This window comes from Cydia fagiglandana, chromosome 5 (assembly GCF_963556715.1).
Source record: "Cydia fagiglandana chromosome 5, ilCydFagi1.1, whole genome shotgun sequence".
Taxonomy (NCBI): Eukaryota; Metazoa; Arthropoda; class Insecta; order Lepidoptera; family Tortricidae; genus Cydia; species Cydia fagiglandana.
Window position 1 is genome coordinate 10,552,763 of NC_085936.1, and position 25,857 is coordinate 10,578,619.

At 36.9% G+C, this 25,857-nt stretch overlaps 1 protein-coding gene and 1 non-coding gene across 2 annotated transcripts in view; one reads left to right on the forward strand and one right to left on the reverse strand.

The window, feature by feature from the left end:
- The window catches only part of LOC134664444 (uncharacterized), a 148,026-nt gene that overhangs the window by 25,177 nt on the left and 96,992 nt on the right, over positions 1-25,857 (forward strand). Inside the window, exon 2 of the mRNA XM_063521104.1 lies at positions 15,756-16,199. Within this exon, the coding sequence (XP_063377174.1) occupies positions 15,773-16,199 (427 nt within the window). The 5' untranslated portion in view covers positions 15,756-15,772. The remainder of the gene's footprint in view (positions 1-15,755; positions 16,200-25,857) is intronic.
- LOC134664868 (U6 spliceosomal RNA) lies at positions 25,247-25,357 on the reverse strand. Its single transcript, XR_010098312.1, has one exon. It is a non-coding gene; the product is annotated as a U6 spliceosomal RNA (small nuclear RNA).

Here is a 25,857-nt window from a genome sequence, read left to right on the forward strand (position 1 = left end):
AGCTTTAACTTATTGAGATTAATTAGACCAAGTTTAAGTTCTTGTGCATAAAATTATACCCTACAGTACAGGCTCAACATCGTGACATTCATGACCATAACAAAACCTGAAACCGGCCAGAACAGGTTACTAATGGACTCATTAATTATGTACCTACTGATAAGTACTTAAGACGAAAGTGGAGGACCCGCGTGTAATAGCCTTTTCATACAAACGTAGTCCTCATTTTCCTCTCTGGATATTAACATTATTGAAAATATTTTGACTTATATAGTTGTATAACAACCACAGCTATGTCCCTACATTTTATTTGAATTTTTGTCGCTACACTTTTATTCGAATTTTTGATTACTATCAAAGTTATGTAGGAGTATTTAAAAAAGTATGAAATCTGTTTTTCGCTCCTAATTTTTACAGTAATCAAAAAATGGAAAAAAAATATCACAGGGGCATAGCTATGGTTAGTATACATCAAATTATGTAAAAATATTTTTCATAATGTCAATATCCAGAGAGGAAAATGGGGACTACGTTTGTATGGAGCAGCGGCCGTCCCCTTTCCTCTTAACACGTATCTAGATCTCGAATATGTAAATATAAGGTCACATTAATCTGGCTAGTCCATATTCATTTCTAATAATGAGTGCATCAAATTATCACCTGCCATATTGGAGGTAAGTATCCATGCTAATAGCCCGTAGCTTGTTAAAAGTGTGATTAAACTAATTAAAATGAAAAACAGTTTGTGTTAATGTGCTTTTAACGCTTATTAGTCCTTATTTGGTTGAAATCTAGCGCGTTTAGTAATTAGGGAATATTTTCAGGGAAACGCATAAAGAAACATGGTAATATATTGTACTGTATAGGTATTATACCTAATATTTATATATGTCGGCGGCCGATCGTAAGATCAGGCAGATCGTAATGTTCCTGTGTAATATTTGAAGATAGTCTCATTAAACCAATATATAGGTAGGATAGGTTCGTTAGGTTGCTTCAGATGCCCGAAGGGCAAACTGCCCAGAAATAGGAGTCCCGCGTAGCGGGGCTCCGTCGACTCAGGGAACGAGTCAAGATTTTCACGTTTCACGGTATGCCTAGAAATTTCACGATTGCCTGATCTTACGATCGGTCGCCGATATATATATTAGGAGAATCAGTTAAGAATTTAAGGATGACTCACGTTAGACCGGGCCGTGTCCGGGCCGAAGCTTCCGGAGCTTACTTTTCTATGACATGACAGACGATCACGTGATGCTTTCCATAGAAAACGATGCACCGGAAGCTCTGGCCTGGACACGGCCCGGTCTGACGTGAGTCGTCCTTGGTCATCCCATATGTTAAACGTGGCGGTATCCCGCGGGGACCCACACGTAAGCCAAGTCCTGGCAGTTCTAACCATCGGGTGCTTCCATTCACGACGATATTAAAATAGCTTTCGACGACATACCTTATGCAGGTTTCCTCGCAATGTGTTCGTCGTAAATGTAAGAGTTAGATTCTTGTCGCTGTAGCTCTCTCCATTTGACTCTATCCAGGGCCGCCTCCTTGAATTCCTTATACGACATTACAGCTACCCTTTATTTTATTTGTGTTATATTATGTAGCTTATCCTCGGCCTTCCTCTTCTTCTCTTGCCTGCAATCTTTCCTTCTATTATGTTATTTATAAAAGCGTCATGTCGTATAAGGTGATCAATCATTTTCCCTCTCCTACTCTCTATTGTCCTCAACAGTTGCCTTTTCTCTCCTACTCTTTTTAGCACTTCTACATTTGTGTTATTTCACCAAAAAGCTTCAGCTTAAGATTTAGAACATCCAAACTGTGAAGATTCGTTATCTAAATAGTTGCAACGTCAGGATAAATTGATTTAAATTTGTATTTTACTGTTTCTTCCACACTCATCGTCATCGTCTTCTTCGGCTAAACGATCTTGCGACCGTAATTATAGATATGGCTATCTTCAGTCTCATCTCTTTCAACTTTCATTTTGACATTCATGTCACTATAGTACATCTGTAAATGTATATTTTGTCTACTTTCTCTGATATCTGATCTATACATTGTGTAACATTTCGCTTTTATAAACAACTCAAATAAATTCTTGGTAGGTACCTATACTCTCAAACCTGGTAAGAGTAAGTTCAAAAGCGTTTAGAGGCCGGTCTCGTACGTTCTATATGTTCTAATAAAAAAAAAGTTAAGTACGAATCAGATACTTATTAATTTTATGATATGAATATGAAGTTTGTTCTTCAATAGTTCCACCAAATTTAATGATCATATATTATGTTGTATTGTTGAAAAAAAGATAATATAAATAACGAGGATAATGGAGGCATTAGATGCTTTTCCTGTGATTGCAATGGCAACTGATTACACGACAACATTGGAGGTAAGACAGTTATAGTTCCAACTTGCGTAATGTATTTACCAAGAGGATATCTCATTGCAGTTTACAGCTGACAACTGACGTCCCATTAAAATTCATATATATCAGAGCGAAGATTGAATATTCATTCTATCTTGCAAACAAATTTACATACAAGCACCAGCTCCTAGCATATGACAGGGGCCAATACGACATTTTTAAATAAATGGCGGTTGGTGGTGCCAAAAATTAACATTAAAACATTTCTACGTGGGACAATAATGTAACCGGGAAACTGTCAATTTATCAATATGTAAAAAATGCATTACTTAATTTATGGCATAGTAATTGCAAGTCAACCTTAATTGTTGCAACTTTGCAAGCCTAGTACTTTCTACATGATACACAATTATATACATGCAAGGTAAACTATGTACTACTTTTTGCAGTAGTTCCAGAGGCCGTTTTTCTACCATATTTGGCAATGTCACTTTTAGCACGGAAGCTCCTGTTTTAATTTTCATATCATTCTTATAATTAAATAGGATTCTTGGCTTGCCCTTCTCTAATGAGATGTTAACGGCATAGGTAAGACCGCATCAACACTCAGTAAGTATGTTTGCTCAAGGGAAACTACTTTCGTCTTAAGTAAAAGTAAATTGACTTGTCTTCTCCTCTCTTTTATATATTTTTTTGATGTCTTAGGATACCGCACATCGTAATTTGCATGTAATTACTTTGCCACTTCTTCATCGAATAAAACTTTCTCATCAGTTTTTGAAGGAAGCTATCTGAGAATCGCGGGCGAGATACTGTCGCGGCGCAGCTTACTATGCTGACGCAGATTGCTAGACATATGTCAAGACTAGAGTGTACTTATTTATATACCTACCTATTACTAATTATTAATCGAGCTTCGTGAGTAACGCACCTTAGAGCATTTATCGGTGAATGAAGTAACCTTGTAGAGGCGACACAATCAAGGCGATAGTTAACAATGCACGTGGGCCCGCCTGCTTTATTGTCTTTAGGCTGGTTATAGATTCAGGTGGTACGGGTACTGAGGGCCCACCGCAAACCACGTTCAACGTATTGCCTCCTTATCACACTTAAGTACAAATTTACAAGTGCGACAGAGAAGCAAGCTTCAAACGTGGTTCGCGGTAGGCCCTCTGGTAGCATTGCCTGCGACTTTCGCTATAGTTCTTTACGTGGGCGTTGATACAGTAGTTTAGATAAAATTACTAAGTTAACCTGGTCTTCCCTTGAGTTTGGAATTAATTAGCAATACTTACCTGGATTAACTGCTACATAATTAATTTTACAATAATTATGGAGACGGTGGGACTTATTTTTAGACTAACTATTTATACCGACGGTAAACGAATACGTGCAAAATATATCTAACTACTTATACATCTAGAAAATAAATAATCGAATTGAAAAATCTAAACACATTCGATTGGAGTTGATTACTCTGTAGATTACTCTCGCACATTAGAAGAAAGAACACTGAAACCACCTAGGTCATCTTGTTTTTAAAGAATTTCACGCGCTCTCCCATACAAACGCCTTTTATATCGTGAGTAGGGTTTGCACGACGGATCCGAAATGTATGGGAAGATCCGCGGATCTGGATCCAGATCCGGATAATTTCATACATTTCGGATCCGGATTGCAAACCCTAATCGTGAGTAATCACAGAAAAATTAACTCCTATATCTGCAAATCTTTAAAAAAAATACGTTTATATCGAACAACCGTAGACAATTTCATGGAATGCCTTTTTTATGAGAAAAACGTTTGTTACACGAGATGAACACTAAGCAAGTGCTTCAGGAAGCGAGTTAGCCGTAACAGATAAAATAAGACAATTGACTGACCTACAACACCGCTTTGTTAGTTTTCACACTTCGTTAGCGGCTCAATGTCAGGGTGAAACTAGTCAGTGGGACTACAATTCATTAATACTTCAAACATATATGAGAAAATATTATAGGTATTACATAATATGTTTGATTTTGTGCTTTTTTTTTCAGTGTTTACCACATATTCAATTAAAAATTTATTCGCCTTTTGTACAATACATTTTTCTTTTTAAATAAAGTTTAGATAAATAATGTAAATGACACATTGTATGGAAACTTGCCTTTGATTATACAGGGTGATTCAGGAGACGTGAGCAGGACTAACACTGCGCATTTCGTTAATTATAAGCAACTGTTTCGTATCAGTATTAGTGCGGTTAACGTTAATTTTCTAGTCGTGTTGAAAAAAAAAGTTATTAATTTATTTTCGACATGCATGGCCACCCTACAGTTAGAATACTAAACTACCGATTACTACCGATATTCTGTGTCAAATTGAATGTCATCACGGTCTGGTTACTTTTGAAAACTCGTATGTCATTTAAGTTTGACAGTTTATTTTCTTCGTAATCAATATGCTGTCATTGCGGTTAAAGAGGTTTTATGTTTATTAATTAGATCTTGTAGGGTGACCATGATTACAGAGAATTAAATTTGCCCTCGCCAAAAATTTAAAAAATAGGAAAAAGTGTGCTTGTTTCACCTTAATTCGACGGTGATTGATCAATTATCAGTTACTGAGTGTGCAGCATTAGTCCTGCTCACGTCTCATGAATCACCCTGTATATGGCTACTTTTTCAATTCCTGATGTGATGCGAGAAAGACTACTTTTTGAGGTGCCTGCTTGATGGATCAAAGCAACTTCTTGACACTTATTTTGATGTCGGCATAGTTCATCAGTTCAGTTACATACTTAGGACAGAGGGGGTAGTATTTCGTAGATTTATTATGCTTCTGTCTGTTCGTCTGTCAGACTGAACTTTCAGAAGCGTTTGACCTTTCACATTTGGGCTGCTTGAAATTGAGCGAAATTCCATTCCGCTGTTTTGCTCATAGGTATTTTTCTTTTTTAAAAGCTTCATCAACGTCATGTTCTGCCTTCTTGTGTTCTGGATTTCACACCTAGAATGCGAATTCAAAGGTAATTCCAAGTCCTGTGCCACAGAATAACTAATAGTACTACCGTACCTGTGCGTCCCAGTAGGTACATCACAGAAGATTACACGACATGAAACAAATTGCATAATTGTAACGTGGAAACCTTACGTAATGACATTAATGCCATGCATGCGATGGAATCAATAAACGATTGCATTGTTAGCTTTGTCGCAACTAAATCATTAATATCATTATTCATATATATGCAGACCACCCGCGCTTGAGTTCTGTGATTAATTGACTGCAAATGTAGTTTACTATCTAGATTTTAGACATTCGAGCTAGAGTCGTAATTAATGTTATGTTAAGCTTAAAATAAAGGCTTTAAAAGCTAGAACGGGAGTGATGATAATGAAGACATTTAAACTGAGCCATTTTGACACATTTTGATTTTGTGTCACATTGCAGTAGGTATCGCTCTTTCGTTCGATTATCGAAATGAATATTCGACTGTATGGTTTTTCGAAACAAGGCAAAATATTTTTTGATGTTATGATATGGTATAAAATGTTGTTTCGCAGGCCGCGATGGTCTTTGGCCCCCCAGTCAACTTTACGCGGGCAAAAATTAAAAGCCTCGTGGACTGGATAAAACTTGTACTAGTTGTTAAATTCGAACTGGCAATTGACAAAATCAAATGGAATTTGTATAAGCTTTACGGCTTTGATTGAAAGTTTCTGTTTGCCCAGTAGTTCAAAATTTTACTGCGATAAATATCCTAAAATCAGCTGATAAGCACACTTCACATCCTTGACTTATCGAAAGGAGTTTATCGAGCCGTGTGTGTTGCCACACCACGTCTGGGGGCCTACCGCGAACCACGTCCGACGTGTTGCCTCCCTGTCACACTTACGTACAAATTCACAAGGGCGACAGGGACGCCACACGTCGAACGTGGTTCGCGGTAGGCCCCCTGGACCGCCTGGCCCAGATAGCTCGAAGTCCGTGGCGCAATAACTGGAACACTCTGTGGCTGTCACTCTACTCAATTGATGGATGGGTGTATAGAAATGTTACGATCGGTTTCATGAGTATCAGTTGATGATATTAATTCTGTAGCCTAGTGAGCAATTACCACACAATGGGCAACGAATTGGATAAATACATAGCTTTTTTGAAATGCAGTTGCTATTAAAACTTTCAATCCATTAACTATAAGGATGACTCACGCTAGACCGGCCGTGCCCGGGCCGAGGCGTCCGACATGTCATTTTCTATGACGGCGCATCGGTGATCACGTTGTGGTAGTGCTTTCCATAGAAAACGAAGCTCCTGAAGCTCCGGCCCGGTCTAACGTGAGTCATTCTTAAATATCGTCTTGCCTACACTAATCTTATCGTCCGTTTTTTTTAGCATTAGAAAGAACTTCGCAGAAGTTCGCTTGTGGTTCTAAATCTGGCACTTTTAGCGGTAACAATTTGAAGTAAATTATATGTATTGACCATGCTACATTAGATAATTCAATAATTATTAACAATTAACGAGCCTGATAAAAACTGCACGCTTGCTTCTGCGGAGTTCTTTCTAATGCTAAAAAAACGAACTATAATGTCCTATAAATAAAAATAAAAAATCTTAGGTTTGATTCTTGTTACAAGTATATTGTACCAACTATTCAATCGTGTGTTTAACCTACTTATATCTATAACCGCAGTTTCTTTCGTTCCAAAACCAATATTAAATTTCAACGAACTGTGAAAGGTAGACCAATTTAAAAATAACAAGCGGCCGCTATACGTTCCACGTGTCTATTTCTTTCATCTTGGTACAGAGGGGTGAGATAGTAGTCGGTAAGTGAGATATGGTTGCGAAGCCTATACTAATGCAAAAGTAGCTCGGTCTCTGTCTCTCTTCTCTATGATACTGATAGATATAGGTAGATGTACTTTTGGCATAAGTAGCCGAAAGTCCTTCTTGTAATTATCTTGTAATCTGACCACATTAACACGTTTAAATTTCTGTATTTTATCAAATAAATAAAGTTTAGTGCTATTGTATGTCTTTCTAGCTTTATATTAGGTATATTTTATGAGAAAAAGTAAAAACTAAATTTCATCTTATACGAAAAGCTCCTCTCCGTCACATATTTTGGGGACAAAAAACAAGACAACGAAGAAAATTTTGACCCCGCGAATCACTAGGCACTTTAATCTTAGGAGATAAGGCAAAGGTAGATAATTTATTGCACGCAGAGAAGATGGCCGATGGGGTCGAAAAGTGCTCGAGTGGAAACCACGGACTAGCAAGCGCAGCGTAGGACGTCCACCCACAAGATGGACAGATGACCTTGTTAAGGTCGCCGGAAGACGCTGGATGCGGGTCGCTTCCAACCGGCACGTATGGAGGTCCAAGGGGGAGGCCTATGTTCAGCAGTGGACGTCTTATGGCTGAGATGATGATGATGAGATAATTTATATGGGGATGCTAACTAGATCTACACGGAAAAGATCGCGGTTAGAAGCTAATATCATAATGGATGCATTACGTTATTTAGTACGTGCGTAAATAGTAATTCGTGAGTTTAGTGATTGACAGTAAGTGCACAGCATTTGAAATCTAGAACATCCTCAGCGTTCAAGTCGTGATACTCGTGATTAACTAACTCTGCTCTTGGTTTTCGGTATTTGGAAATAATTTGTTATAAGTAGCCTATTACACATTATCCTTAATAACTGTGTGGCCAGGAGATCTGAAAGAGAAAAAATAATTATAACGAAAACGAACCCACCTTCATAAATCGTTTGCCTGAGCCCTTCAACGTGCACACTAGCGCCACTGCTAAATAATCGTGAAACGTGATTTTTGTTTTGAGTTAACTCATTCTAGGAATTCCTAGATCGACGAATCCAGCAACATAAAAACTAGTTTTTTGTATTCAAAACGTACTTAAATACACAATACAGTCCGTAGCGGCCCCTATTTTTAAATACCTGTCGTTAAATTTCAATAATCACGATTATTTAGCAATGTCGTCCACTTAGAATAAAAATACAAATTGTTATCTGAATCGACAATAATTATTGCTTTATCTTCAATTTATTTGTTCCATGCATCATTTGAAAATGTATTGCACAGCAAAATTATGTAGAGTAAGTTGTACGTCATAGGTACCTATTGCAATAACACATAATTATTTCCCCGCACTTAATCTGATGTAAGATGTTATTTAATCCTGTACCTACTTATGCAAATAAGGAAACTGTTCCTTGCGAAATGGTGATGGCATACATTATGAATTTGTGCACTAACTCAAACAACAACCGTGAGAAGAAATAAGTAAGTACCTAAGGTATGAGAATATTGAGAATGCCTACAAAGTATTTACTCTAGAAAACACTGATATAAGACCTATGTCTAACAAAGGTCCCGCAGAGATATCTAAAATCAAAATCTGCCTCAGTTAGTATTAGTACTCTGTATCGCTCAAACTCGCGACAGGAAATAGAGAAGCAGATAAGAGATTTATATGATTTTCGATGTTCGTGGTAGTCCCTCTGGACATAATTATCACATAAGTGGTTATGTTCATGAAGTTCCCTAAATCCTAAATAATAGTAAAATGACTGGGCCAGCGGCCTATTAAATGCAACTCGCAACGGGATTCAATGAATATTATTCAAACATGAGAAGTGAACGTGTGAATCCTGCGCTTTAATGAAGTAATTATAATTCAACATGCCACCTATGAAGATGATAAAAAGTTTAAGTTCAACGATGTACCATTGTGATTACAGTTTTTGACCAATTTAAACCTTATTATAAGGACATAAAGGTTTACTAAAGGTCAGCTAAATGTGTTTGCAGCAGAAACGATCTTATTTACATACAAAGTTGCGTTCCTTTGAAATATACTAACTGTTCGTCAGCGTCACTTTAGCGAAATTTCAATCCATATTTTGTATGCCGCTTGGATTTTTTTTTTAAGTATTTTTATTATATGCCAATTTTTTTTTTTCATTATGCGTTGCTGAACAATAGTCCCTAGATTTTCTTCTTCCTTACCCTCCATAGTAATATCACTGAAACTATATGGCCCAAATAAAAGATAAAGAAAACACCCATAACTCGATCAGGATCAAGTATACGCGCTCAACACACAAATGCCCCGTGAATACCTTCAACTTCAAGCTTCATCATCATCATCATCTCAGCCTATATACGTCCCACTGCTGGGCACAGGCCTCCTCTCATGCGCGAGAGGGCTTGGGCTATAGTCCCCACGCTAGCCCAATATGCGGATTGGGGACTTCACATACACCTTTGAATTTCTTCGCAGATGTATGCAGGTTTCCTCACGATGTTTTCCTTCACCGAAAAGCTAGTGGTAAATATCAAATGATATTTCGTACATAAGTTTCGAAAAAACTCATTGGTACGAGCCAGGATTTGAACCCGCGACCTCCGGATTGAAAGTCAGACGTCATATCCACTCGGCCACCACTGCTTCTCAACTTCAAGCTTAATACGGATCAATTTTAGCTAGGTATATACTCATTTCTCATCTTGTCCCGATCCATCTTCAGGTGGAAGTATCACATTGTACACGACCTTAATACCCCTCTCTGTGTTTAAGCGATTATTAGCACGTACGAATAACTGACGGGCAGATTCCAGATACCGCATTGTCTCGAGCCATGGGAAACGCGTAACACATCGCTTGTTTATGGGAAGGTGAACTCGTCATACTTATCGGCAAGTCTAACTGTACTGTACCTCCTACTCCCACCAAGAACTCACGGAGACTTGCAGCGAACTTCACCAGTACTTTGCATCGATACTGGTCGAGTTTCGTCATTAAATGATTAAGAAGGAGTGGGAAGAATTTAAAATATTCTATATCCACGTTATAGCCTCCTACCTCTTGATAAAACATAAAATTTAAATGTACCTACTTATAGTACAAGTACAGTAACTCCCTAACATTTCGACCCACAAATACACGGCCCATGCCTCCGCTCTATTTTCTGTGCCTCAAAATACTGCTTGGATAAATCAGTCACATAGAGTACTAACTAGCCTGTAGTGAAAATGCAAATGGCTGTCAATTTTGGCAATAAGTTATCAATATTGTCACGACAAAGCAGAGATGGCATCTTATTTTGACTTTAAAACGAATTAACACCAAGCCTTGGTGTTTGTCTCGATATTTAAATTACATCAGAAGGTAAACATTTTCCCCATCTAAAGGTTGACTCTATCAGCACGTTTATGTATATTCATGGCTCTGGTTGAAAGTTGTATTACAAGACTTCTGCATAGCGATTACTGCCACACATTACTGCATACATTACAAGGCAGTTTTTAATAACTTTACTCGATCTCTACCAATATCTACTCGAGTATGCCACACACATATCCCAATTAACGCTCATTCTGACTAGTACTCTAACTAGTTTGATATTGGATTAATTTTCAAGTGTGTTGTAAGATACGAGCTTGCAAAAGATACATCTATAGTGTGTAAAAAACGTGCGAGTGAAGGTTTCCAATTCAGTGCACTCTTGATTAGCGCTGTGATTAGATTAGTTTGCTCGTCTAATTTGTCTTGTTTAGCTTGCGTAAGCCCGATATGTTGTTGCTCAATATGTTGAGCTAACTAATCAAACTACATGCTGAACAACAATAAAACTTAACAGTTTTTGTTTTTGTTATACCTAAAACAAATACGATGCGAGCAACTTCTATTTTTGCCGCGTCGAATTTGAAATTGGATTCCGATGAGTTTTTTTATCCATTTAATTTAATCTCACTAATAGCCAGCGGCAATTTAGGTTAACGGCCAGTTCTTTATTTAGCGCCGTTTTATTTAATTGGTGTATTGTCGTGGTCAGTACTTGATTGCAAGATCTGAAGAGGCCTCACACCTTTTCTGAACAAAATAACGTGAATACTCGTAAAGAAAATGTAGTTTTTTATTGCCACATTCCACTCTTATCATTGTAACAGTGTTCAAAGCCTTCTGTGGAGGGTCGATTGCAGATGTCATTATGGCCTTGTAAATTGAGAACAGAATGCAGAACTCACAGAACGGATTCATTTCCTGAAGTTGATCACGGAACGAGAACTGTCAACAACTGCACAAGACAGTTCAGTTTACATGGCAGCGCGTAGGCTGCGGACGCGTTCGCTTCGCTGCGACATTGAACGCGACCTTTAACTTTTTAATTTTTAAAACAATTAGTGTCGTGCATGTACTTACGACGCCTTTGGCTGAATACACAATGTTCAGTCACCGCCTTAGTCTACTGGAAGAAAGTCGCGTTTCGCGCCGCGATTAAAAAAGTTTGCTCAAACGTTTCTTATCTGTGATTGCTTTTGAATTTTACGCAGATAACGCCTTGTGACGATTGTTTGTTTTGTGGAATTGCGATACCATTGCAGTGCGGATAGTTTTATGATTTCTACGGTTTGCGGCTGCGGTTTGCATCATAAGGTAGTTTAAAATCTACAAACTATACTAGGTATACTGTTTTAAAGGCGAACATTAGAATAATGTGTTAGAGTCTGACTCTATGTCGCTTTTATTCGGTGTAAGTCGTAACAGTTAAGAGTGGAATTTATCCATTATAAAATATTATAATACTCACTAGTAGGCTATAAAATACTGATTTCTATCAAGTTATCGTGAAAAGTAGTAAATTTATTTTAATTTAGTCTCATTATTAATGAATCAGTGAATCTTAATTTAAACAAACTGACCTAGACCTTAGAAGACACAACATGAGGAATTAAATTTATATAAATCTGTAAATCAACTGTTAAGCGTGCTGTAAGTTAGCCTTATTTATTTTTTAAGTTAAAATAAATTTAAGTAGTTATAGGTAAAAATTGCGCGAGCAAGCTGAGCAAGCATTGAGACAAGAATAAACAGAGCTGTGGAGAAAAGCCGAGAAAATTATGATATAAGATTCATCTACACTAGTGAATATTTCAAATTACTTTTACACTAAAATCATGCAAGCGTGTCTTATGTAATAAGTAGTAAAGGATTATATACTCTAATAAGAAGCTATGAGATAAGATGAGGTTCATAATGCTTTAAAGGTTATTTACGTATGTAAAAGGTTAGATGTCACAGATACCTTAATTATGACAGGAAATCACTACCTATACCTTAATGACTGTTTCTAGCCAATTGGAAATCCCTGATAATTAATAATAAACACCTCTCGATCGAATAACTAAACTGTTATGTTGTACATAAACCTGACCCACAGGCGGATAAAGACGGACACAGATATGATCCTACTGTCCCGTTTTTACCAATTTTATTAACCGACTTCCATTTCATAGAAGGAGGAGGTTCTGTATTCGGTTGTGGCTATTTTTTTTTTTTTTTTTTCTATGTACGTTCACCGATTACTCCGAGACCCGTAGTCCGATTTGAGTAATTCTTTTTTTGTTTGAAAGGAGCTACCTCCGAGTTGGTCCCATTTTAATTTGGTTCTGTTCTGATGATGGGATCCATGAGGAATTGAGGGAACTCCTCAATTTTTAAAGGCACATGCATGACGATTTGGATGTTTTCTTAAGCAACTCCAGCATTTTCTTCCGAAAACCACCATTTTGATAAAGTAGACCTTATGATGATGATTGTTTTGATGATAATGATGATGATTTTTTAAATGTAGTATGTTCAGCGATTACTCCGGCACCTGTGATCCGATTTGAGTAATTCTTTTTTTGTTTGGAAGGAGTTGCCTCCGAGGTGTTTCCGTATTATTTTTGGTTCTGGTCTGATGATGGAATCCATGAGGAATTGAGGGAACTCCTCAGTTTTTAAAGGCACGTGTAAAGTGATTTCGGTGTTTTCTAAAGTAACTCGAGCATTTGCTTCCGAACACCGCCAATTTGATGTAGTGCAAGTGTAGCCTTACCACGAGTTTGACATTGACATATAGTAACGCTAACGTCTTCGTAACTTACTTTTTATGCATCTCGCTCGCACTAATATGCCAGTACGAGCGAGATGCAAAGAAAGTAAGTACACACACGCTAGCGAATAAATCAATGTCACACTCTTGGTAAGCTGGTAAGGCTTCTGATCGGGGGTTAGGGTTAGGAGTTAAGGGGTCGGGGATTAAGGGGTCGGGTAATGGTGGTTGATGGGCTGCTGGTTCAGGGCCGACTGGTACTTGAATCAGGGGTTGATGCGCTGAGAGGTAGAGTGATCGGGGGGGGGGGGGGGGTGTTGAGGGATTGGGTCAGTGGCGGGGCGGAGGATGGATTTAGTGAAGTGACAGGAATTATAATTTCCCAGACAGGCCCGAGAAAATTCCTGATTACATATTTATTAAAGTAGGTACACGAATTTAGTGTTAATCATGATGTTGTTTTTCATTCATGCGTCGCGCTCTTAACAATGCGTTAAAACTAAAAATGGAAAAATAAAAACTTTTTACAAAAAAAAGAAAACCGACTTCAAAAAGGATGAAATAAAATATTATCCTTTTTTAACCGACTTCCATTTCATAGAAGGAGGAGGTCTGTATTCGGTTGTGGCTATTTTTTTTTTTTTTCTATGTACGTTCACCGATTACTCCGACATCCGTGGTTCGATTTGAGTAATTCTTTTTTTGTTTGAAAGGAGCTACCTCCGAGTTGGTCCCATTTTAATTTGGTTCTGTTCTGATGATGGAATCCATGAGGAATTGAGGGAACTCCTCAATTTTTAAAGGCACATGCATGGTGATTTGGGTGTTTTCTTAAGCAACTCGAGCATTTTCTCCCGAAAACCACCACTTTGATGAAGTAGACCTGATGATGATGATTGTTTTGATGATAATGATGATGATTTTTTGAAATGTAGTATGTTCAGCGATTACTCCGGCACCTGTGATCCGATTTGAGTAATTCTTTTTTTGTTTGGAAGGAGTTACCTCCAAGGTGTTTCCGTATTATTTTTGGTTCTGGTCTGATGATGGAATCCATGAGGAATTGAGGGAACTCCTCAGTTTTTAAAGGCACGTGTAAAGTGATTTCGGTGTTTTCTAAAGTAACTCGAGCATTTGCTTCCGAAAACCGCCAATTTGATGTAGTGCAAGTGTAGCCCTACCACGAGTTTGACATTGACATATTCGCTAAGTTAGCGACGCTAACGTCTTCGTAACTTACTTTTTATGCATCTCGCTCGCATTAATATGCCAGTACGAGCGAGATGCAAAGAAAGTAAGTTACACACACGCTAGCGAATAAATCAATGTCAAACTCTTGGTAAGCTGGTAAGGCTACTGATCGGGGGTTAGGGTTAGGAGTTAAAGGGGTCGGGGAATGGCGGTTGAAGGGCTGCTGGTTCAGGGTCGAGGGGTTGATGGATCAGGGGTTGATGCGCTGTGAGGTAGAGTTATCGGGGGGTTGAGGGATTGGGTCAGTGGCGGGGCGGAGGATGGATTTAGTGTAGTGACAGGAATTATAATTTCCCAGACGGACTCGAGAAAATTCCTGATTACATATTTATTAAAGTAGGTACACGCATTTAATGTTAATCATGATGTTGTTTTTCATTCATGCGTCGCGCTCTTAACAATGCATTAAAACTAAAAATGGAAAAATAAAAACTTTTTACAAAAAAAAGAAAACCGACTTCAAAAAGGATGAAATAAAATATTATCCTTTTTAAGTCTATGCGTTACCAACTGATATGTTTGAAGTCGGTGCCAAGCCAAGTAGTAACAATACCCGTCAAAAATAATCAGCTTTATGACTATAAATCCCATTAGAACTGTACTAATAACTATTATAAATGTGTAAGTAATTCTGTCTGCCTCTTTGTCGCCTTTTCATGGCTAAACAACTGAACCGGTTTAGGTGAAATTTGGCAACAAGGTAAATTCTTTGAATTGTTTTATATTTTGAAATGTAGTCCTCTGAATAAGGGACGGGAAATAACTCAGTCCCAATCCCACGCTTGCGTGCCGACAAACATGGTACGGACTGTGCCAAGAAGGTTTGATCGTGTGTTCAGGTACAGTCGACGTCAAAGATATGTTTACACTTTTGCACCTTACTCCTTTGTAATAAGACGAAAAGTGTAAACATACTTTTAACGTTGACTGTACCTACAAAAAGTACGTTCATTGTCGTCGTGTAAGGCAATCCAACGTACATACTTATTGAATCGTACCAAAATCATGGTAGGTATGCTTCATAAGTTGGCTTGGCACCGACTTCAAACATATCAGTTGGTAACGCATAGACTTAAAAAGGATAATATTTTATTTCATCCTTTTTGAAGTCGGTTTTCTTTTTTTTGTAAAAAGTTTTTATTATTAATAAGATAAAAAACTATATCAAACCTGAAAACACTAAATATTTCTCAAGCCCGAAAACTCAGCTAAACCACATTTTTCTTCCACAGACACAAATGAAACGACAATGCAGACAGCAAGAGAGTCAAGCAGGCAGCGACGGAGCAACAAACGGCGAAACTCCAGAAAGAAATCCCTCTCACCGTCCGACCTAAAATGCTACGATAAGTCAGACAACCGCTCCCTCTCCGAAGGCACGAAAGCCAAGCATAGAAAAAGCAACATAAGGAGAACTTTAACGCATCCGTTCACCGGCGACCAGGATGCGACGATGATAGGAGTGTTTAACCGTGAAGTGAAGGCCCCGGTGCCTGAGAGTGACGAGTCCAACATCCCTCCGACGAGCAGCGACAGGGACACGGAGGATGACGCGCGTGTGTTGAAGTCTGTGATCAACCGGTCCCGATGGGATTCTGGGAGTGAGATGGACTCGTTGGTGTCGACTGTGGTGAGGCGCGCCTCGGCCCGACGACGCAGGATGCCAGCGAACCCAGGTGAGCCTTGTAGTTTTAGAGCAAAATAGATCCATAATTACAGAACGTTCACTGTGGGAAAAATTTCATACTGACTGGAACGCCCCTGAATGTGAGCAGGTGTATATCCTTTATTTCAGTTGCATTAGTACCCCATGATCTATTGCAAGTAGGTACTAGTTCTGTGAGCGATATGCTTGTGTGTGTTATATTTTGTCGGCATAAGACGGAACTCTGGATTCGGAACGATTAATCTCATGATCATGTATGTCCTCCGTATCTGATGTGGATTACCTAGGTACTCCCTACTCACAATTTGACTGTACATTTTTAAATACGTATAGCAAATGCGAAAATGTATATATTTTCTATTAAAATGCAGACAAAATGTTTTTAGTTCTTAATTATCTAACCTACATCTTTTCCAGTTTCTTGACTTCTTGCTATATTTCTTAATTTATTTATTTACATTCGTAATACATAGACTCTGTTATAATTCGATATAATAATTGGTAATAGTTATGTAATATCTAATGTTTGGAATTTGATTAAATTTTATCAGTGTCGTCTGAAATAATCCCCTTTAAGGATTACCTACCTACTTAAACCAGTATCAATTTTATTAATCTTATAAAAATGTCGTCAGCAAATTCCCCACTCCGCGGCATGATCAAATGACCGTAATTTAGGCAAACTGCATTTCAAAGATAATGACTAAAGGATGCTGTTTAATAGGCTTCTGCCAAAGAGGTCATGGTTTGCAATATAGTTGGCTCTTATTAATGTGGCAAGCTAATACCAGTTTCATCTAATCGTAATTTTACCGCAGTTTTCATCAATTTATCCTGTTGCTACCTGTTTTGCGTAGACATTCTCTTCTTCTTTATATTTAAGAGCAGTTCTCTTGTCGGTGGACCAATCTCCAACTCGTCCGGTCCTCTGCCAACTCCTTAACCTTCTGGGTGTGACATGACCTGAACCTTTTCTTTTATTTTTTGACATTATAAGTTTGAATTTTAACGCACGTATCTTCTGTCATTGGGTAAAAATACCTTTACGCGGAAATAACTAAATATCAACGTCATTAAGTTATTTTCGAGAAATGAAGACAAGAGACCTTCAGAAAAAGCAGTAATTTTGTCTGTAATCATTCAACTCATCGATGAGATTGCTGTTGTTACGTTTCTATTAACTAATAAGAAACTGACTTTCATTTTCCTGATTACTTGTCTTCTTTTCTTCTTTAATTTTAGTATTATTACTGTTTTGTGTTTCTTGAAATATGGTGAAATAACAAGCACGATTATAATCAAACAGAATTAATTTTGTAACAGAACAATAGTCTATTTACAGTATTTGCACTATTGAAAACTCTTTCCTATTACAATACAATTTCTAATTAGTGGTTCCATGAAATGATATCCCAGATTAAGTTTCGACTTAAAACGAATTAGAGATTTCCTCGAAAATAACTTTTGATATTAATGACAACCGAGAAGAGTTATTCGAATACTTGCCATCTCCAATAAAATTATTCAATAGAAAAATTAGAAAACCGTGTTCCTCGTCATTATTATAGATGCATCATTCAGTCCCATATACATGTATAACTTTATTATAAGGAAAACTAAGACAACTTTTTTTTCTAGCCACCGCTACACAAAGGTTCTGTAAGAGATAAGATAAGGCAGCGCCTGTTGTTAAGACTAACAATTTTTTTTTGTAAAGTGCAATTCAAAATTCAAGGAACAGGGACGTTTTCCTACAGAAATAGCCAGTTCTTACTATTTATTCGTCTTTTCATTATTCAGATTATTTCTCAGGTTTAATGAATGCAGGCAACTGGCAAATTCGAGTAGATACAAATGTCTCAACGCTGCACAATACCTGTTATGTAATCGTGTTGAGTCGGCAAACTAAACTACACCGGTTTTCACAACCCGCGACAAGACAATACGGAACTGATACATATAAACCTGTGTAAATAATTAGTACACGTATACCGGGTGTGGCCTATAATATGAGCAAAAAATTAAACTGTAGGCTGTACTCCTCATACTGACCAACATTTGTTCAGCGACTTTTAAAAATAACTTGCAGATTGATTTTTAATACACTTTAAAGTTTATTTTAAGACGCAATGTACTGCGAATTTTGTTATGTTTAAGTGACAAGCAACGTCAATCACAATGATATGGCGTGGCAATGGCGTCCATTGAAGATAATACGAGTATTTATTTTGTATGAAAAATAGGGAGTCTAAATACTTCATAATTTTTAAAAGTGGTTGAACAAAAAGTGTCACCGTTTGAGGAGTACAATCTATGTTTTAATTATTTGCTCGTGTTACAGGCCACACCCGGTATATGCACATAGAATGGCAGACTGGTACATACTATGAGTCTAGTTTTAAATCGTTCTTGGCCTTTGTTAGTGGCTCTCGAAAGTAGGCACAACTTTGAACAAATTAAGAATAAGAATAATTTATTGAGAAAACCTGATTGCTAATGTTATAAGCGTGCACTTTTACATATTACGTACATTGTAACGTGCGCCTGAAATTGGAATATAATCCTGTATCTCAGGCAGAGTACACTTATTGCTGTATCAGTCATATTGAACATTAATTAATGACTAATGGCGTTAATTATAAAACTTTATCAAATCGAACAAGCCGTTGATAATCGTTCGTCTCTATCTGACATTTTGACAGTTATGTTAGAATTATAAAGAGATAGGTATTTGTTTTACAAGGGGGCAAAGTTGTTGGTTAACCTCTCGTGCTAATATTGATACTCGAGCAAGTGAAAGAATCCGAAATTGAACCACGAGCGCAGCGAGTGGTTCGAAAAAGGAATCTTGAGCGTTGCGAGGGTTTCAAAGCACGAGGGTTAAACAAAAATTGCCCCCGAGTAAAAACACAAAATTTTTCACCACACCAACCCGAAGCAAATATTAAATGTAAAATATCAAACAAAGTCAAACCAAATCAAATCCAAATGAATGTTAAATCTATCATTCAAAATCATCGTTTAAAAGTCAATTCTACCAGCAAACATAAGAAAAAAACTCAAAATTTGCATTTGATTACTTTGCCTCACATGTGAATAAAATGCAACTTTGCTATTGGTTTTTGAAGTGCAAAGTAAGCCTTTCCGAGCTGGTGTGGTGAAAAAAAATTTAACAAAGTTTTGCTCAGTTTCATGAATAATAAATACCTAACATGAACGCTTTGTAAAGACCTTACAAGTAAAGGTACTATTTTTTATATTAAAAACTTGTTCTTGTGTAGGAATTTTTGTGAAACGATATTATTGGACCTGTCAATGTCAAGTTTCCAAATTCAACTTATTAAGTAGAGTGATTTTAATATAACAAAACTTCCGTAAGACACAGACATATTAAATATATTAAAAATACGTGAGTGACCCGTTTTTAATATATTTAATATGTTAAGTGGAGTGAGTTTATTTAAACTTTATTGCACGTATAAATTATACAAAAGTCGAACTTAATCCCATTGCAATTTGCATGCATATTGTATTGATTGCATCATTTCATTAATATGGTCTATTATACTCGTAAAATTGATATCAGGCTACCGTTCGGATACCTATAGTATATTTAAAATAAATATGACTATATTAATCTGAATAAACACATCTCAATGAAGGTAAATAAAATATCTATAGAAAAACAATAAATTAATGCTAAAAGCGTATCATGTGCATTCATTTCCCTGCCCATTTTACGTGTATGGGTTTACTAAGCGATACCAAAGTTGTTAGTTTGCACAAGATACCTACAACTTGGAATGCAATGCGACCTTCCTATGCCCTTATATAGATTTTTTGTTACAAAATGGAGTATTTAAAAGTATGTTAAGTGGGCAGTTGAACCCTTCACCTTAAAATTTGAAATCATTCAACGCCATAACTTTTAAATATGTAGTTGACGCTGTCTTTGATGCATTTAATTTGCATATGTCGATTTTTTGTAAATTTTGCATTATGATAAGGTGAAAGTTATATCCGGCATTTCTACCGTCCCCAATATCTGTTAAAACATGGTTTCAAATCAAAATATTTACAGGGTTTTTATACTTTTTATATTAAAATGCCTACTGTACATTTTCTTATTCTTAGGTTACCTATTACCTACATACCAACATGCTTTTTTTTAAACACCACAGGATTTCAAAGAACATTGGGTTTTAACATTAATTTATCTACTTTTAATATAATTATGTAAGTAGTATAATTCAAACAAGATGAGAGATCTTAATCGCCATACAATGTATAAAATAGATGCACCTCAAAATAGATGTTACCTCAATACAATTTTATTTATGCAATACAATAATAGTACATTTAGCCCAAGAAAGATACGCTTACGTTAAACATTAATTAGTAATAGGCAATTTTTTTTTTATTCCTGTTCTTTAGATCATTTTAAGATACTTTATTTTCGAATCCAACCAACTTTCCCTCCGGAAGTAGGTAAAAAAAAATTGTTTAAAAAAAGAGCCGTTCTTGTTTGTTAAAAATAGTAATAGTATTTTTAGTTCGTAAACGTGACGAAAATAATATATATAATGAGTCGACAATGGAATCGGTCAAAATATTTACACGAAAAATAACTAATTCAATAAATTGCGGGACCTCACGGATATACGTCGTAACTTGATATAAAAAAAAAGTTATAATTAAGTCTTTGATTTAATTACCATAAAACTACTTCATTAAGCTATTTATCCGAGAATCCAACATCAATATTATTTGTATCACTTTTATATATATTTACGCCTTAAACGTGCTAGAAAAAATGGTTATAGATATAATTTCTAGCAGACTTTGTTCTGATAACGTTCAAAGTGATATTCAATACATAATCACACTAAAACATGGTCAATGTAATAAATAAGAGCAATTTAACAAATTCGCTAAATGAAACTACCAAATTTGAACTCTGTGCGCTAATGCTAAGGATTACATTTCCTTGCGGCGCGCGGGTACAGTTTCAATGCGGGCGGTGGCGGGAGTTCGTGCCAAGGACGCGTGGATAGTATGTAGGTAAGTATGTACTTAACTACAAGTTGCTACAAGTGACAGGCCAATTCGAACGTGCGCGGGCGTCCCGCTCGCACCAAATATTTGTGCGGCCAAGTCTGAGCGAAATGAACGCGCGCGTGAATGATAGCTAATTAAAAATAACTGATATAATTTCCAACATTATTTTAATATTGGTTGATGTTCAAATTATACACGTCAGTCGTCAACGTTATGACCCACTACAAAAATAAAAATTTCGCATGACTATCGTTCTTATTTAATTTCAGAATGGCATAGTGTGGAGTGGCATTATAAAAGGAATACTTATTATCGTAGTCATTTGACAGTTTTGGTGACACTTTCACATTCTGTCACAGCGAACTGTGTAGGCCCACTCTTTAATTTTATATTAAAGTCTATCCAACAACTTTGTCAGTAGAAAAAGGCGCGAAATTCAAATTTTCTATGAGACAATAACCTTTCGCGCCTAAGCGTCTGTAGACTTTTTTTTTCAACAAACGTATTATATTGACTATTTCGTGCTCTTTCTATTCATAACTAGTTTACGTTCCTAAGTTTCAGAAGGCCCCCTCTCGCTGTCTGCGAAAATCGACGCCACACTCGCGTTCGCGGCTTCACGCCGCGATTCGCGCACGAGTGTGGAGGAGGCTTAATAAGTATAACATAGTATAATAATAGTCGACGCCAAAGATATGTTTACACTTTTGCACCTTATTCCTTTGTAATAAGGCCAAAAGTACGGCTTTAAAATGACAACGTTTTACACAAAAATAAAACGCTAATTACATAACTTACCATATTCGGAACCTAAGAACAATATTGAGAGTGGCAACACTGTCACAGGAGGCTATTCATAAATTACGTCATTTCAAATTTGGGGCAGGGGGCAAAAATCGTCAAAAATAGATGACGTCATTTATGGACAGCCCCTAGGTCGTATTGTCTTTTTCTAGCATATACGTCCCTCTCTCCCCCACACTCCTACCACACAGGCAGGTTGCTTTGTCAGTTATACAAGATAAATTTTCAAGTCATTGTCTCAAAATTATACATATGTGCACCATGCAGGATTAAAACTTTAGGTTCCGAATAGAGATGCACCGGATATTCGGTTATTATCCGGTATCCTATCTCGCCCTTATTTTAATATCCGGCCGGATACCGGATAGTAACTATGCTTGATATCGGAATATAATCGTACTCGATTATTATTTTAAAACAATTTAAACGTTCCATTCACTAGCTCGCGCACTAATTTCGTAGTGATAGACCTATATGAGTCCGTGCAAAAGTTCATTACGAAACAGGGCAAAACTTCCACAATGCTCACCTGAAAAATCGGAATGTAGGTATATTTCCGCCGGCCGAATATTCGGCGCCCGAATACCGAATATTCGGCCTATAGTCAGGCCGTATATCCGGTATCCTGTATGCGGCCAGACAACTATCCGTTGCATCTGTAGTTCCGAATATGGTAAGTTATTTAATTAGCGTTTTATTTTTGTGTAAACGCTGTCATTAAACAGCTGTACCGATATTCGGAACCTTAGAATAATATTGAAGCATGTTTGTTATCGCCTGGTGGTGGGAAGACGCCAAACCAATGTGATTATACATATCCTATGATATACTTATTATGTGTATGTAATATAATTATATTATAAATGTAGTACACCCTTTATTGTAACACCAATGAGGAGAGAGATATTTAGTAAAGTATACAATTTGATAGGTACATTTTGTATAATTAACATAGGTATATATGCCATTAAATAAATAAATAAATACTATAGGACAATTTTACACAGATTGACCTAGTCCCACAGTAAGCTCAATAAGGCTTGTGTTGTGGGTACTAGACGACGAAATATATAATATACACATATCTATAAACTAGACGGGCCCGCGGCTCCGCTCGCGTAAATGAAATATAGAGTTTATCTTATGTTTATTTAACTGCCGACATTACTATGTACATAATAATTAATAACACAGTCAGACAGGGTTGGATATATATGCAACCTTGCCAGGGTTTATAACTGTGATATCCCATTTCTTATTTAATTGTAGTCGTTACTTGGATAACTTAATTCGCAAATTTCTCAAAAAATGATGTGATTTGATGAATAAAAGGCAAGATTGTATCTTTTCATCTACGTAGGTATTTGTGACGTTCCACGGCAAAAGGTACTTTATGGCGGCTGCCGATTACGTCGCATAGCGCCGCAATAATATTGGAGCGATGCTATTATTAACGAATAATAGCGTAAGCGCCAACCACCATAAGGTACGTTTACCTGTGGGACGTCACATTTATAACAACTTGTTTCAACATAAAATTATTCTTTATTTTTATAAGCCTAGTTCCAAAACGTTCATTAGATTAATTTCCGCCTTAAGAATAATATGGACGATCACCGCCCATAAATCGATAATCGCCTTTTCATACAAACGTAGTCCCCATTTCCCTTTCTGGATATTAACATTACTTACTACGGCTACGGTGATGCAACGACCCAAAGTAAGTCCTGGCCTCCGACTCCAGATCACGCCATGTTTCTCGGTCTTGCAATAGCTCTCGCCAGTCAGCATGGCGGAGGTTGGGCAGGTCTAGAGCAACTACGTCGTTTCAGCGGTACCTAGGACGTCCATCGGCTGTCTCCCACTTCGTTGTCCCAAGTACGCTCTCGGCACGATCCTCTCCCATTCTCTTTGTGTCCGAGCCACGGAAGCTCAGCCGCTTTGGTCTCTCCAATACCCAAATATATCGCCAAATATATCGGAACACATTTTTATTATTTCTATGGCAACAAAGTTATATTACGATATATTTGGCTACTTTAGCCGTCACTATCTATTTCATACTGACTGTACATTTGCTTTATGAATGTGTAGTCGCCATTAGATATATATCGTAGCCACCAAGGTCGCTCAAAAATATCTGAACATACACTTTGATTACATTATACATAATTTACATGGTTCAGATATTTGTGAATACCTCATCCGCTCCGATATATCTGATGGTGACTTTCAGCAAGAAGAAAAATCTTACCTGGTCGAGTCGTATCTTATTACGCGAGAAAACAATTCCCGAATTGATTATATCTCTAAAGTCATCCCTTGAACTGATGGACTTCATATTAACGTATCAACTTTTTATTTTTGGGCTTTCTCGGCAGCCCGTTCCAGTTCCATTCGTCCGGAATGGCAATGGTTGCCGAAGCCATAAAAGTCATCTGAATAATATAACTCGAAAATAAATTTAAAACAACGAAATGCAAATTATTAGTAATATGACAGAAGTCATTCGTATGGGGGCTACGAAGGTTGACATTGACAGCACTTTTTATTTTACTTCGAGTAAAAAAAGCCGAAATCACTGCATACCAACATAACAAACATAATTTTGGTTATTTGAAGATCGAAACGAAACCAACAGAGTTTCCGAAAATGGCCGATAGTCGTAAAATGAAGAATGTTATGAAAATTTCTTTTGCTTATTGTAAGTTAAATACGCATCGAAAGCGATAGTTTTTATGCTCTAGTTATATTCTCATATTTAGATAATAGATTAGAACAGCTTTTTCTTATCATACGTGCGTCTTATTCGTGAAACGTGTCAAAAACTTTTTTAGAAATTTGTAAGGTGCCATCTCTCTTCTTCCCTCGTTTTTTATCCCGTTCTGGTTTTTCGATTTTATATATATGATTTGCATTTGTGACCACCTGACGAAGCCTGCGTTGTGGATATCCTACCTAAAAATTTGATCATATTTTTATAGATGTTAAATAAAGACTTAGATAAAAAATTATATATATGTGAAGTGTAATTAAATCCAAAATAACAACTACATGCAAAAGTTCTTTTCCTTAATCTTGTAAGCTATAGGTAAGTAAGTACCTGCTAAATTATTTATTTAAGTACCTACCTACATTTTTACCAATATTTTATTCAAAATCAAACATCTAGTTGGAAAGAAATAAGTAGGTAGATAAAGAGTGAAATATTTCACGATTTCGTATGTCATTCTTGCGCAGAGCCATGCTAATCTCTCTCTGTTTCTAGTCAAATTTAAGTATATGAATTATGAATTGCCGAAGTACTAACCCACAATGGGATGTAGGTTTGTTCGTTACCTTGTATCTCTTTTTATCAGCACTTTTATTACTAAAAGTTTATTTGTGACGTCCCGCGATAAAGGTACCTTATGGCGGCTGGCGCTTATGCCGCATAGCGTTGCAATAATATTGGAGCGGCGTTAATAATAGCGTAAGCGCCAATCGCCATAAGGTACCTTTATCCGCAGGATGTCACATTCTGCTATATTATACTAACCCTGAACGGGATAAAAAGACAAATTGCTGATAGATACTTAGACAGATGAAACCTCCTCGCCATATCATAGTCTACCTTAATACGTAGGTTCTACGTAACGCGTATTAACTAGCCGTACCATTCGTATTCGAAAACACAAATCACTTGAAAACTGAAGGGTATGCCATTCACCATTTAAGTATTCAAATTTCAAACCTTATTATACACACAGAAAGATTTAAACTAACAAGACTCAGAAGAGACTTCATGTAGTATGTAATGGTAACAC